The sequence below is a fragment of the Eublepharis macularius genome, chromosome 1 (assembly GCF_028583425.1).
Source record: "Eublepharis macularius isolate TG4126 chromosome 1, MPM_Emac_v1.0, whole genome shotgun sequence".
Taxonomy (NCBI): domain Eukaryota; kingdom Metazoa; phylum Chordata; class Lepidosauria; order Squamata; family Eublepharidae; genus Eublepharis; species Eublepharis macularius.
Genome location: NC_072790.1, coordinates 88548472 through 88564222, shown reverse-complemented (window position 1 = coordinate 88564222; position 15751 = coordinate 88548472). Strand labels below are relative to the sequence as shown.

The 15751-nt window shown below is 40.3% G+C and overlaps 1 protein-coding gene across 1 annotated transcript in view; it reads left to right on the top strand.

Annotated features, from left to right (window-relative positions):
• The window catches only part of MMS22L (MMS22 like, DNA repair protein), a 117339-nt gene that overhangs the window by 24190 nt on the left and 77398 nt on the right, over positions 1–15751 (top strand). Inside the window, exons 8-10 of the mRNA XM_054996641.1 lie at positions 4179–4309; positions 12380–12493; positions 13341–13520. Of these exons, the coding sequence (XP_054852616.1) occupies positions 4179–4309; positions 12380–12493; positions 13341–13520 (425 nt within the window). The remainder of the gene's footprint in view (positions 1–4178; positions 4310–12379; positions 12494–13340; positions 13521–15751) is intronic.

Here is a 15751-nt window from a genome sequence, read left to right as displayed (position 1 = left end):
GGATGATAGATTAAACACTAAATCCTCTGCCTGTGAGGACGCTTGTACTTCCCTCGTCCCCTGCCTAAAAAAGGGGCCCGCTGCGGGAGAGCAATATTCCGACTCCTCAGGGATCTCTGACTGGTCCCTTCGTCTCCACTTGTGTCGGTCTCAGACGGTTCAGATGTTTCAAATTCAGAATTGGGGGTGGAGTTAAGGTTCCTAGCCCAGGACACCCTTTTCTTAGGCTTGTACTCGTCCCTCCATTGATAGATTCTTCCGGACGTGTAGTCCCTCCTATCACGATCAAATTTCTTGATTTTAATCTCCTTAAGTTTATTCTCGCTCTCCTTAATACATTGGTCTAGTTCCTTCCTCTTCCTTTCGAATTCTTCTAATGTTATCTTATCCTTCAGCTGATCCTCAATGTTATTAATCTCCGTTGTTAACTTGTCTACCTCTTGCGGAGAGTGCAATGTATGCGGGTTAATGGTGAAATTAGAGACCATAGGTATTCGATCAATTAACAAAGTAGCTTTTTCTACGTGTAAAACAACCAATGTGGTCTATGTTGTGCAGTGCCCATGCAACATGTACTATGTGGGAAGCATGAAGCGGCAGCTTAAGGTTAGAATCCAGGAACACCTTTCCAGACTCAGGAACAATATCTTAGAAGCCCCCCTTGTTGCTCATTTCACCACAGTACATAGTGGGGTCATTGATCTCAAGGTGTCAGTATTAGAGTTGATCCAGGATTCCCCCCATCGAGACCATTCTAGGCAGCTGCTTCAATTGGAAAGCAAATGGATCTTTAGGTTGGGCTCTTTAACTCCCAAGGGACTTAATAACGAACTAGACCTTTCCTGCTTCATTGGGTAAATGATGTTCAGCTGGAGATGGTTATGAGCATGAATTTGTAGAGGGGATTTGTTGGCAGATCAGTATCTGTATCATTATCTTCATGGAATGACTGTATGGCTGTGTAATGGCAGGCTCCTTCTAGTGTGAGTACTTACTTTTTTGTATAATTGAGATCAATATGAATATGAGAAACGTATATGAATATTAATATATGTACTCCCTTAGTTCACCAGACTACAGAGTGCCCAGGAGGAAGAAATACGAAACGGGTATTGGAGAAAGTTGCTTTGCAGCATCCCGTCGGCAACTATGCCCATTGGCTTGACTATTCCCTATATGGGATTGGACTGGTGGCTGTTATAGATCTTTACCTGCTGTGCCTATTGCCATATTCTTGTTTTGATGTATTTATTGTCACAACTCACTAGAGTGGAAGATTTTTGTATATATTGTATATATTGATACAGATCATCAAGTTGGTAGTATTTATTGCTGTATGAATTTTTCTATTGTATTGGTATTTATTGCACTTAGCACTTGTAAGGATCCAACAAGTGTAGACTGAGGAAAGGTTACAAGAAGGCTAGCAGGAAGAATGCAGATATTTTTTCATCTTTTTGTTAACCCTTTAACTGGCAGGAATGAAATCCTTTTTACTGTTGCAAGGATGTTTCACTGCCTACTTTTTTCTTGTCTATGTCATGGGCTTTAAAACTAGTGGGGTCAGTTTGACCCCAGTTCCATTTCTGTGCAGTTATTAGATTTTAATCGGGGAATATATGGATTTGGGAATATATTGATGTAAAAAGTTGCAGTCCAAACTTGAAAAATAAGTTTAGCCTTCTCATTTTGAAAGTATATACAGCAAGATTAAAGTACTCCATTTCCACAGACTCAGTGGCTGAAACAAAGCCACCTTGTTCAGATAGCCCTTACCTGTAGCTGTCAAGCAGATTCGTACCTTAAGAAAAACAGGAACAAACCAATTATCCCACAGTAGTTAGTCAAGGATGTTACACAGGTGCCCGTCATTCAGCGGTGGTTGGTGATTATCTACTGGCAGCAGCAGATGCCGGGCACCAGGGATTAGCAGGCAACAGGGCAAACCACCAGGTGTTTGTCCACTACTGATGAGCAACTGGTATCCCTAAACTTATGTTTTAAAATGGTACGGTCAGTTTGACAGCAGTAATATTTCTGTGTGTGTGTGGGGGGGGGGTGATATTTATTTTTGACATTGTCACTTGTCTAATTATCTGTTGTTCCACACTGCACTGGTAGCAGGTGGCGGTCACCTGGCTACAGGTTCCTATCACCCATTTTCAGTATTGTAACAGTTAAAAATGATCTGTGTTAAAAATAAAAATAAACAGTTTTACAGATTCCCGACTGTGTCTTATGCTTTAAAAATGGTAGGGTCAATTTGACCCCATTTATGTTTCTGTGGTGTTTTGAAACTTTCAGTGACCCAATTATGAATTTTACTCTTGCTTGTTCTGCATTGCTGAAGAAAGTTATTCTTGAGGTCTAATTTTTTTTCTTAGTAGGTAATGCCATGAGTGAGAGAGGTATCAGGTTTACTTTATTTTTTGCTGTAATAGGGAGCCAGTTTGACCCCTATTCCACAGTAGTAGTGTTTCCCCCCCCCCCCCCGCCCTTGGAAGGGTTTTAATTTAAGTAGATTTTCAGATTTGTGAATCTTGGGCCCAAAGCAGCTTACATCATTCTCCTCTCTTCCATTTGATCCTCCTAACAAACCTGTGTAGTAGGTTAGGCAGAGAAAGTATGGCTGAGTCAAGGTCACCCAGCCAGCTTCCATGGCACAGCAGGGATTTGAACCTGGGTCTCAGATCCTAGTCCAGCACTCTAGTCACTGCACCACACTGAACGATTAGTATGTGTGCTGCACACTAATATGCAGTAATCACTTTTCTGATTGCTGCATATTAGCATAATAGTATGTTTGGGCAAAAATCAGAATGAAGAAGGAGGACAAAATAGTGCTCAGTTTAGCAACTAGTTTTTTTAAGCAACAAGTTTTTTTTAAGGACCATATTTTGGAACTGGGAACATAGGAAAAGTTAGCAACATAGCTGGGGAAGTATATGTTTAGATTAAAGTCTGGTTCTACTTTGATACAGTGTTGGTCTGTCAATGGGAACTGGTTAGATTCTACATCACAGTGCTTAATTATTAACATCATACTGGTTATGTTGTAGATTATTATAGCTTTTCATTTAGTTAGTATATTCTACCCCCCCTCTATCTGTTCTGGGTTCCCCATAATTTTAGTGTTCATGTAATTTTTAATTGATGTTCTCTGATGCATTATAATTTTCTGGTAGTAGTTGAAGTGAAAGTAAACATGGACAAGAATAGAGATGGCCCATAATAGCCCCTGGCCTTGCCCACTCTCTACTATGTTTTTGTGGACCCCAGTCCAGCCCTTCAAAGAGAGGCACCTTAGAGTGATGCTAGGTTTTGCTCAACCAGGACTGTTCTTTAGTTTACTGGCCCATCTTTCTCCCCCATCACTGCTACTGTTGAATGAGGGGGATTCTTCAGAAGCCTTTGTGGTATTGTACAGATCTCTTTGGTGTAGTGTCATTTGCCATGAGGTTACTGCTAGGTCATGCTGCTAAGAAAGCAGACAGAAAAGAATGCTAATAAGCTCTTGCAATATTATAGAAGTCCAGGAATCTTCTTCTTATGCAGGATGTAAGATGGAGTACAGGGAATAGGAGGAGCCTAAGATCTGAGAAGTGGGTAGGAGAAAAGACTGTGTCCAAGCTTAGTCTGGAGGAATCTTCTCCCCTCCCCCTACAGTGGAACGTTGTCATTCCTTGCCTACAAATTCTCCTTTCTATGTGAATATGCTTTGAATAAAATACAGCAGTGCAATGACACTAAGGCCTAGTTAATGTGTTACCTGAGCAGCATGGTTGCTGCTATACCTTGGTTACTTTCAATCCATTCTGACAATGTAAAAAAATTCCTAATGAGGTGGATATGATGCGTAATCATGCAGTCTGCCCTAGCTGTATGGAACGGAAGCTTTGTGCTTTGCCAGAGCAGCAAGGGAGAAAATGTAGGATAGTGGGAGTCACATTTTTTCCAAATCAGGTATCAGAGTTGTAGCACTGCGATGCAATGTGAAACTCCCCTTCTCCTTGCAGAAAAAAGGAATAAAAATCCATTAAGCATTCTTTACCTTAAATCAGAATTGTCAGTTTTTATCTTTGATCTTGCAACAACTACAGTGAAATGCTTAATTTCTGTTTGTGTTCATAAAGCCAGTTCTAAAGAGCACATTTCTCTCATTTTATTTTTTTTTCTAGGGCAAACTATATATGCTCACAAGTTTATGAATTTAACTGGTGAAAATTTAACCAACGTCAGTTTGTTTGAACAACACTGTGGTAACCTCTTACGTGATCTAATAAGTTTGTCACTTAATATGTATACAAAGGTATTTTGATCCTTTTATTTCTTACTATATTATCAACATTTCACAACAGTGCTAGGACAGTGATTCTTAATGGGGGGTCTATATGGTCTACCAAAAGGGGCTGGTCGTGGATTAAACATTAAATTATGCTGCACTGTACCAGAAAATTGTAGCAGACTCTTTAAATATTGCTAAGAAAAGGTGATTCCCTTCTCAGTTTTCTTGCTGTTGAACCCCTTTGTTTTGTTTTGACTGTATATTTTGGGAACTTGCTATTTTATTTATTCACCACCTCCTGGGCAGTTAAATTAGCTAATAATTTAGAAGTGTAAAAAGCCCTCCTGCATAATTTGGTTTTGCACAGATTGCAGAAAGATGGGAAATTGGAGCTTTCTTGACTGCTTCAGGCAGAAGATGTCTAAAAAGTTATTGGCAGAAAACCCACACTGAATTTGATAGTGTACTACAGAATCCATCACCAACATTAAAACCCTTATGAACAGCTTACCTAGCAACAACAACTCAGAACAACCCAACAAGATATCACCCCAAAAGGCAGAAACAGTAAACAACTACAGTGCAGAACAACAAGTCTTAAAACCTCTTACAAGTAAAATGTAACCTTCCACATCCCAAGAACAGCAAGCAGCTCATAATAATATTTTAACAAAGGACAAGTAACTTGTTAAACCAACAAGAAAAAAGCAGTACTCACCCACAAGATCAGGAATTCTTAATAATATGTTAACAATGAATAGCAAGCAACTCTTTTAAACCAACAAGCAAAAAAGCAATCCCCCCTGCCCTGCCCAAGAACACCAAGCAACAACAACCTCCAGGAAAAAAGCAAAAGCACCCCTCACAACCAGCGTTCCCGCTAATGTGCACTCGAGCGCATGAATTTTAACCCCCCCCCCCCGCGCACAAGCTGAGAAGCCCAGTGCACAGAGGAGTGCCCAGGGCCTTGCCCCTGTTTCCTGCCCCAAGGGCCTGCCTGGTGAGACCCTGGCCCTGGCCTCACCTTGGTGTGCCTCGGTCCTGCAACTCCGGTTGCTGGAGGCGGCAGCAGCATGGGGTGCGGGCCTCGCAGCCTGTCTGCCTCAGGCCTGCAGCTCCAGCCGGTGGCAGCGGCATGGGGCATGGGCCTCACAGCCTGTCTGCCTCAGCCCCGCAACTCTGGGAGCCAGCGGTGGTGGCGGATGGGGGCCTTAGCAAATGGGCACCTGCACAGCCTCTCTCCTTCCCCTCACTGGGAGCCAGAGGAGGCAGCAATGGTGGGCAGACAGCCAGAGAAGGCAGCAATGGTGGGCGGACAGCATGGACAGTATGGTTGCCAGCTCAGCTCCAGGCAGGGAAATTCCTGATTATTAGCTAGCATACACTTATTTCTGTTTTGTATAGTTGCATGACAGTGACTATGTCTATAGGGTGAATTAAAATGGGCACAACTCTTTAACAATACTGTATTTCCTACATCTCATCTTATTAGTAAACATGCTGTTTTAGCAGTATCTGCTTGAACCTGGCATAGTTCGGTATGGCTTTTGGATTATGTATACAAATCTGAGGCTGAATGGAGTTAAAGAGGCTACATTCCTAATACTTTTCTTTTGAATAAAATGGCTTGCTTCAAAGCAGAAGTGTTTAGGCTTGCTCCCAGAGATACTCTGAGAAAAGATCTTATTCTGTTGATTTAAATGGGTCCACAAATTTTCAAAACTGTCAATATTTGCTTTATTATGCAAACAAAATGTTTGAATCAAAAGTTGTCATTTTTTCCTGTTTAGACAACATAAAATTAGAAGGATAGGATAAAACTGAAAATTACAGTGTTACCCAGAACAGAATTACTAAATCCATTAATTTCAGTGGATTTAGAAAAGTGTCACTTTTCTGTGGTCACTTAAAATGAAAATTATTTGGCATACACATTTCCATATAAAGCTTGCATTTTTGTGTTGACATCTTTGTTTGTAACACTATCTTTTGAATAAAATCAATCTATTCATTTCACTGCAATGGATAGGCTAGGTACAGTAATTACTGTTTATCCATATCCATCCTCCTGCGCATTTGCTAGGGTGGTTTCTCAGTGAACAAAAAGGCTGTACCAATTGTGTACTCAGATAACATAATAAAGACGCAGCTTAAATATAGGTTCTCTTTCATGAACTGGAACACTGGGATAGTAGTCCTAAAATACTGTGGGTGTTTAAACATACACAAACACACATAATACATTAGACTTGTACATTTCTTTTGTTATTAAATACAAAATGGATTCTGGTTTTGGAAAAGGAATGCTCACAACTTGCAAGTTGCTACTCACAAATTGGATTTCTGGCTCACAACACTGCACTGCTTAGAAGGAACATTGCTCACAACAACAACAGTTGTTATTATATAAACTCTGAAATAAAAGTTAAAAAGCCTTGTCCTTGCCCTTCACCGGGCCAACCCTTGTCCCCTCAAAACAAGGGGGGGAAAGAGTCTACAACTCTCAAAACAAGTTAAAAGTTCCTGAAGTAGTCCTGCAGGCTGGCAGTAGTTTCCCAGGTCTCCTCATGCTCTATGCAGGCAGCAGCAGTAATCCAAAGCGCAATGGCAATAAAGTGTAAAGGCAATAAATCCCCCATGCAGACAGACTCCTAGAGCAGCTCGAGGCTAAGAACCATTCACAGCACGGTCTCCATAAATCTCATACAAAATGGAGTCTGCTTTGAGCCAGGCCTGCTTTTATGTTATTGTAAGAATTTGAAAAAGGCTCTCCCATTTTAAAAAATCCCTGTGATTGGCCAGGGAACTAGAGCTCCTCCACCCATTGGACATTCCTCCTCCCCCTGCTGCCTGGGAAGAAAAGCCTAGGGAAAAACAAGAAGGGAGAAACTAGTCGACCAGCTTTAAAATGACTGCCATAGCGATTCCTGGATAAACCTGAGTAACTTGGGTTTATTAGGGAATTCGCTATTCAGTGTACCTGACTAAATCCGGATATATCCAAGTATGCCAATTACCAAATAATACCTGTATTGTTAGGGTATATTTTTTATTCAGTTAACACCAAATTACACACCTCTAATTGGAACTCATATGAAGCAGTGATGAAAGCAACAAAGAAATGTTATTTCTCTGCAACTATTGCATCAGCTGGTTTGCGACCATCCCACTTGTTTAAGATAACATCATTATATCTAAACCTCTACTGGCTTAGGAACAATTAGCTGTGACGCCCTTGCAAAGTTTTTCACTGATAAAACAGCATGAATACGTTCTGATCTGGATGCCGGATGTAAGTTAGCTGAGTCAGAAGAAATACTTAATACACTGTCTAGTCTGCTTATGGACCATTTTGACCTAGTTACAGTGATGGATATTGACAGAATACTAGCATCTGTGAAGGCCACTACTTATACTTTAGATCCTTGCCCATCCTGGCTACTAAAATCTTATAAAGATCACGTGAATATAGACAAAAGTCAAGCTTCTTTGTTACTTCTGGATTTATCTGCAGCCTTTGACACAGCAGATCATGCCTTATTGTTGAAGTGCTTGAAGGCAGAAGTAGGTATCAATGGATGATTTAAATCATTTGTCGTAGATCGGACTCAAAGGGTTGCTGTGGGAGACCAGCTATGTTTAGTCTGAAAATTATCTTTCGGGGTTCCACAGGGCACAATCTTACCCCCATATTATTCAACTATTATGTAAAACCTTTTCGGAGAAATCATTTGTAGCTATAGAATTAGATGTCATCAATACACCCAGCTCTGTATCTCGTTATCCAAATCCCCTGTGATGCAGTGGAAGTTTTGTGACATTGCCTGACAACTGTGTTCAGTTAGCTAAAGGCAAACAGATTGAAACTTTATCCAGACAAGACGGAAGTGTTGCTGAAAAGTGGAGGCAAAATCAACATTTGCCTATGCACGTGCATTCCCTGTGGTTGCCACCACCTTGTACAATGGCCTGCCTGAAGACGGCAGGAAAACTACTACTTCCCCAGCTTTCTACAAATTGTGTAAAAATGAATTATTCAGGAGGGCTTTTTTACACAGATAAGGCTGTGCTTTATGGAAACAGTTCAGAGAGATGCTTTGATAAAGGGATACAGACAATAGACTATACTGTCAATTACTGTATGTTCCTACTGAGTAGTTTCCATATTGTTTAATATGTCATTTATGTTTTGTTTCATAATTGTATGAACTTTGTATCAGATTTTCTGCTTATTTTCAATTTCTGCAATCTCTTGTATTGTCCACTTGAACGTCCCAGCCATTGGTCATGTTGATTTTAACTGTATAATAAGCCTTGAGTCTCAGTGAGAAAGTTGGACTATAAATAATACTAAAAAATAAAGTGCACAAGGTGGAAATATATTTTATGTTTAAGGCTACTTCTAGAAAATTATATGACATAACAATTTCAAAGTAAGTTTTGCAAAATAGGTTGAATAAACGAAATTTGCATAATTAATACTAGTTGCAGGATTTGGCTTTTCTTGGTGTCTGGTTTGGGTTTTGTTGATGCCTCATTTTTTTTAGTGCTGAGTGCACAGTCCTGGTCATAGTCATATTCTCTTGGTTTGTCTTAAACCCAAAATGGTACATTCTATCCTAATGGTACATCTTCCTAATTACTAATTTTCCAAATGCCTGCCCAATGGAGCAAATGGAGTTAATGTGGACATTTAAGGTAACTTGGCACTTGGGAAGAATCTTATGCTCTAATATCATTTAGCAGTCTCAGCACTTTATTAGAAACTCTCTTAAATTTGCCAAGGAAAGCTTACTGTGGTACACTTTTTTTTGCCCTGGGTACACATACCAGACTGCTACTCAAACAAGATCCAAATTACCAGAACTTAACTCTTTCAGTGGAACTGTTAACCAATAGAATAGGGCAACCCAGCGTAATATGTAACTGCGAGCCCCTTGCATCAAAGCAATGCTAAGTGCTGTGAAACTTTTTTTTAGAAAAAAATCTTAAAATAAATGGGAGTGGTATCGAGTTTCTATATGTGGCTATAATACCACCTGCTGGTGAATCATAGTAAAACTCACATGATTAAAGATGGCAACATCTCAGGAAACAGGACACTGTTTCAAAATAGAAATTGTTTGTTTTGTTGTATCATAAGCTATATCAGGGTTGTGCTGTACATTCAATGCTGGAAATAAGTCATGATTGGTGACTCTAGGATCATTTTGCTTTTTATTTGCCTAGAAGTAACACTTTCTTGCCTTTAAGTTATTTGATTGGGATTAGACAAAGCCACTGTTCCAGAGATGTTGCCCTGAGGTACTACTTGAGTATTCTGTGGCTGTGACTAGAAATGGAAAGTTTTAGCTACCAGTGTTAAAAAGGAGTGCTGGAGAATTGCTTGGTTTCTCTTGGCACTGCTTCCTCATGTTTCCAGATGAAGGACAGCTGCTGGCGAAACGTCAGGAACTACAATGCCAAGACCACGGCAATACAGCCCGAAAAACCCACAACAACCAAGGATAGCTTTGTTATTTAGGTTCTAGTGCTTTTGTGACAGCATCAGATGACGTGCTTATTGTTTTCTCCTCTCATTCTTATTGCCATGAATCAAATTCCAAGCCAAACAGTCACATGTTTTGTACTTCTGCTTATCCAACCTGCCTCTGAAAGATCTGCTGCACAAGGAATCTGTTTGTCTGGCAATACTGACATTGGAAAGGTTGTAGAAGTCTGTAATGTCCAGAAACCCATACCTTTTTTTAATGGTTTTTTTACAGAGTTCTATAATTTTAGGAGTATTTTAAAGAACATTTTTCTAGTTTCAGCCATTGCCCTAAAAGACTACCCAGATTTGTACACTTTTAAGTTTTAAAATGATATATAATTGACAAAAATAAATACATTAAGGTGATAGTAGAGATGATGTCTATGTAGAAATTGCTTCTGGTATGCATGGGGTATTTTCCCCAAAGTTTTTTAAAAAGATTTTTTATCCCCAATCTTCAGACTGCTTTTTAGACACGAGAAGATCTAGAAGTAATAATGTGACAGTACCTGCTGCGTACTAGGTTGTGTTTACAATATATACCAAGTAATAGTACAATGACATGACGAATGAACCAATCCTGACTGAATATTAGAGAGTAGCAATAAAATCATAGTCACATATCACAGACTTTCTTTCTGTATCATAAAAAAGAAAATTTAACATATTCAAAGGCAAATAATATTCCATAATACCTCTAAACAATATATCTGCACTTTTGGGAAATGCTACCACATATAAATAAAGCTATATGGGAGGAGATGAAGTTTCCAGATCACCCTCTTACTACAGTCTAGCAGCTTAATCCAATAATTTTATAGAATATAATATTTTGTTTATCCTTCCAATATTGTTTATCCTACCAATATGCCAAACTAAAGTGTTCAACAGATGCTGTATTGGTAGATAATGAAACTGCTAAAGTCCTTCAATAGCCATTTTAATGTGACGCAGGAGATAATCATGTATAAAATTTCCAAACTATAAATGTATATTGCTTAGCTAGTTTTGAATTTCCTAATAATAGTAACTCTGGTGTCTTCTTATGATACTAGAAGGGTGTTAACAGTGAAATATTTGAGCTCTATTTAGATTTATTGATCTTCAAATAGCGAATACAAAAGAAGTCTCAATTTTTGTTAAAATATAATCCATTTTGAAGGTAAATTGTTACATTGTGGTGTTCTAGTTCTGTGATCAGTACTGAATTATTTCCTTTGGGTTGTTAAGTGAGATAAATGTAAGACTAGTATGGTTATCTGCCCATTTCCGTATGTATTCTTTTCAAAGCCCAAATAAACTTAATATTAACATGTCCTCAGTTTGACACTATTAGTGCAGATTGGAACAACCGTAATGTCCCATGACAAAATAGTCTGAAAAGGTTTATTCTTGAAAAGTTTTTCAAGATTTCAGTATTGTATCATCTTAGTGACTTCATCCAACTAGTTTCCAAGGATTTCTAATAAATATGGACCTCTCATCTTTTATCCCTTTATTTATTTACCTTATTTATATGTGTATTATTGACCAAAGTTGACCTTAGGCAAGCGAACAGGGCTTGGGCTCCTTGACCTTTTTGAGGCTGCAGGCACATTTGGAATTCTGACACAGTGGCCATTTCCACGCACGTTGAATAATGCACTTTTGCAATCCTTTTGAAGTGGATTTTTTGTTCCACACATGGAAAATCAGTTTCAAATGTTCACTAAAGAGTATTGAAAGTGGATTATCCAACATGTGTGGAAGCAGCCAGTGTGGTGGGCTAACTTACAAAATGGCTGCCACAAAGGCTGCTGCAGGAGGTGGAGCCAGCCAGAAAATGTCTGCCACAGCTTACTTCAGTCACACAGTGCTGTGGAACCAGCTTCTGCCAAACCAATTTTAAAAAATCTGCACAGCCGATCAAATCTCCAAAGGCCAATCAAAAGCCATGCTTGGCAAAAGCCCCATCTGGCCCATCTGGGGTACCTTTAGGACTCTACAGACCATGCATTAGGTAGATTGAAAGCATGAGGGAACCTGATCCATTGTTCCCACTTCTCCATGTGCTTTCAGCATAATTTATGAACAGGGTCTGGGGTTGTAGGAAGTATACACCTGTATGCGCACTCTAGGGTACTGAAGATTTCCTTGTCACATGTAGGCTTTGGCCCGAAATTACACTGAACCTGTATGGGGTGAGACTAACAATACCTCCCTACCTCATGTAGGTTCAGTTTACTGTATTGTAATGTCTGCAAATATTGATAAACAGAAAAATTCTAAATATTCATGAATACGTTTAAGAAAACACCAAGCATGGAGGCACTGACATTGATTGTACCATTCCATTAAAATTCTCACCTGAAATAATTTTGGGTCCATATAACTGTGTAAACATTGAATTAAACCACTGCATTCTGGATTATTATTCATTGAGTTTCAGTGAGAAAGGTGGACTATAAGTAATGTAAAAATAGATAGCTGAACATTTAATTAGATAGTTCAACTTTTTCTAACAAAATAGTTCTCAGTCTGACCATATATGATTATTAGTGATAATGTTTTATTCATCACAGGTGAGGCTCTCTGAAGCTCTAAGTACTCACCCCTATCCCTGTAGCTGCATAAAAGAGCTGTGGGTTCTGCTTACTCAGTTGCTAGACCACAGAAGTAAAAGATCACTTACAGAGGTAAGTTCCTTTTCCAGCATCAACAGGGTTTTGCAAAGATTTACATGTGAAACTTTCAGATGAAGCTCTTTGGTGGATTAACTGCTCTGTGAAAACGGAGACACATCGTGGACAAAATTAACAGTATGTGAAAAAATGACCGTTTTTACACCACTCTGGACAAGGAGAGGGCTTAGATATTACCCACTTTCTCTTCAATGGTGATATGCCTTCTTGATTTAGAGCAGGGTTTTGTAAAGATTTACATGTGAAACTTTCAGTTCTCTTTACGATCTGCTTTTCTCTCTTTTTCTCAAGAGAAGAAAAAGTAAAAAAAATAAGAGCCCTGCAGCCATAATGGAAGCAAAGTCTGCAGGGTTACATAAAGGTGTGAATGGCTTCCTCTCTTCTCTAGAGAACAGATGGTCACAGCCCACTTGTCTCACAAGAAGGTTGGAGTGGAGGTCAAGAGCAAAAACCCTCACCTCCCAGGGTAACAGGAGCCACCACCAGTCCCTCTGAACTAACCCTCAGCTGATAGACTGAGGAACTAAGTATCCAGTCCTACTGGGTGCTTATCAAGAAGACAGTCCTGTAAGGTAGGACACCAGCAGGTTGAGGTCCATAAAACAATTACTTGATAGCTACAGCAAAACAGGCCAAGCTATGGAAACCCCAGAACACAAATAACACCCTTGAAGTATAATTAATAGCATTTATTAAGAAAACTGTAAGAAATTACAAATATAGATGTTGTGAAAGACGGGAAAGAAAATAACACAGCTATATAAGTACTCTAAAATACTATGTTACCTTGTCAAACTAGAAGTATAAAGGTCCAAACAGAACAATTTCCTTGTCTCTGCAGTCTTTCTGGAGCTGGATGAATAAAATTCTAAAGAATGTTTTTGAAAAGAGCAGCCATGTGGAAGTAATATGTGCCTTTGAGTCAGTTCTGTGTAAGGATCCATTGAGTTTTAGTTGGTGGATTATAACTCATCTCTCATCACTTTACCACTTCGATCACAATGGAAATGTGAAAGAAAAGGTAGGTTTGGTTTTTCCTTAAACACCTTTAAAGATTTAATGTTTGTGGAGAACGCTATGCTTTACATAGCTGCTTAGTTCATGTTACCAAAATAGCTGCATATTATTTGTGTTATAAATTTGAACAGCTTTGGACAGTAGTTCTTCCAAGCCACGTTGCAAGGTTTTCTTTAAATATGGGGACTTTTTAAATTTGTAGGAAATACCTTTTTGATGATGTGTGTGAAAGAAATGTGGAAAAGTTTGTTAAGGTATCAAAATCAAAGTCAGAATTGGGTTGTCTAATTTTTTTTTATTTAATAGAAAGCCATGTACAAGTACATATATTGCTTATAAATGTCAAAGAAGGCAAATAAAATGTATCATTTATCCATCTAGTCCGGCATCCAGTTTCACACAGTGGCAAGCCAGTTGCTCTGAAGAGCCAAAAATAGCATAGAGAGCAAGGAGGGCAGCACCTCTACTGGTGCCGCTTCCCAGAACTGGTATTTAGAGGTTTACTTTCTCTTTATATGGAGGCTCCCTTCAGTCACCATGGCTAGTAGCCATCGATGGAACTCTCCTCTATGGTATCCTGCCGTTAAACTCCTTCTAAAGCTCTCTGCGCTTGTGGCCATCACCACCTCCACTGGTAGTGAATTCCACACTTTAATTACTAATTGAGAAAAGAAGTATTTCCTTTTGTCTGTCCTGAACCTGTTTGCCAACAATTTCATTGGGTGCTGCCAAGTTTGACTATTATAGGAGATGGAGAAAAATCTCTATCCACTTTCTCCACCTCCAGCATAATTTTATAAACTTCTATCATGAGTAGAGATGGGCACGATAGGCATTATGATAGAAAAATACCCACGATAATGGCGTTCGCATGATCGGGACCCGGCGGATCGGTGCCGTCCACGGAGACCGATCCAGCAGTCGGGGGGGGGGGCTTGATGGGGGCGATTGCTATCTGATCCAGTCACTCCGGCGTCAGCAATCTATTCCCCTGGCAACGACCGGGGGAATGCCTGAGCTGAGTTTGCCCTTCTTCTGTCGCCCTGGAAACCCGAATGGAAGCCCAGCTTTCCTTGATCAGCAGGGCTTCCTTCCAACCACGGAGCAGCAACGCACTCACCAGTTGGGAGAAGAGACCCAGGGGAGGGAGGAGGAAGGGGGTGTTCTGTAGCCATGGGCACTTCAAACGGTTTTTGCTTTTTAAAAAAACGGGGCTTTGTAGGAGGAATGGCTGTTTTTCTGTCTGTCACTCTCTGTTTTTAACCTGCTTTTAAAACACTGTATTTTGTGGGAAAACCTCATTCGCGGCTCTGTGTGTGTGTTTAAAATATGCTTTTTGAAGACTGGCTGCTTGCTTTTAAAATCGGGTGGGGAGGAATGGAGGATTCTGTCCCTGCTTTTTTTTTAAAGCTGGCTGAAACATGTTGACGGGGTGTCTCTCTCTCTCTCTATTTGGAGAGACAGGGACGGGTTAAAAACTTTTTTTCCCCTCTGCTCTAAGTGTGTGTGTGTGTGTGTGTGTGTGAACATCCCCTCCCTGAGAGGAGGCGGCTCGTCACCAGGTTAAAAATTCCCCCCCTGCTCTAAGTGTGTGTGTGTGTGTGTGTGTGTGTGTGTGTGTGTGTGTGTGTGTGTGTGTGTGTGTGTGTGAACGACCCCTCCCTGAGGGGAGGCGGCTCGTCGCTGGGTTAAAAACTCCCCCCCTGCTCTAAGTGTGTGTGAACGACCCCTCCCTGAGGGGAGGCGGCTTGTCGCCGGGTTAAAAACTTTTCTCCCCCTCTGCTCTAAGTGTGTGTGTGTGTGTGTGTGTGTGTGTGTGTGTGAACGTCCCCTCCCCGTGCCCGCCAGGCCCGGCGGTCGCCACCACCACCCACCTTCCCACATAGCTGGGAACAGCGAGGCACCCCTCCGCTTTGGTCTCCCTGATCCCTGGATCGGAAATGGGAGATGATCGGTGTGGATCGGTGATTTGGGGTCGTCGCCGGTGCCGATCCCCGATCAGCTTGATCAGTAATTTTTTTGGGATTGTGCCCACCTCTAATCATGAGTCCTCTTAGCCATCTTTCTTCTAAATTAAAAACTTCTACTCTCTTTAGCCTTCCGTCATTGGAAGGATGCTGCAACCACCTAATCATCTTGGTTGCCCTCCTTTGTATTTTTTTGCAGCACTGCAGTATCTTTTTTGAGATACACTAACCAGAACTGCACACAGTATTCTGAATACCATATTTACTC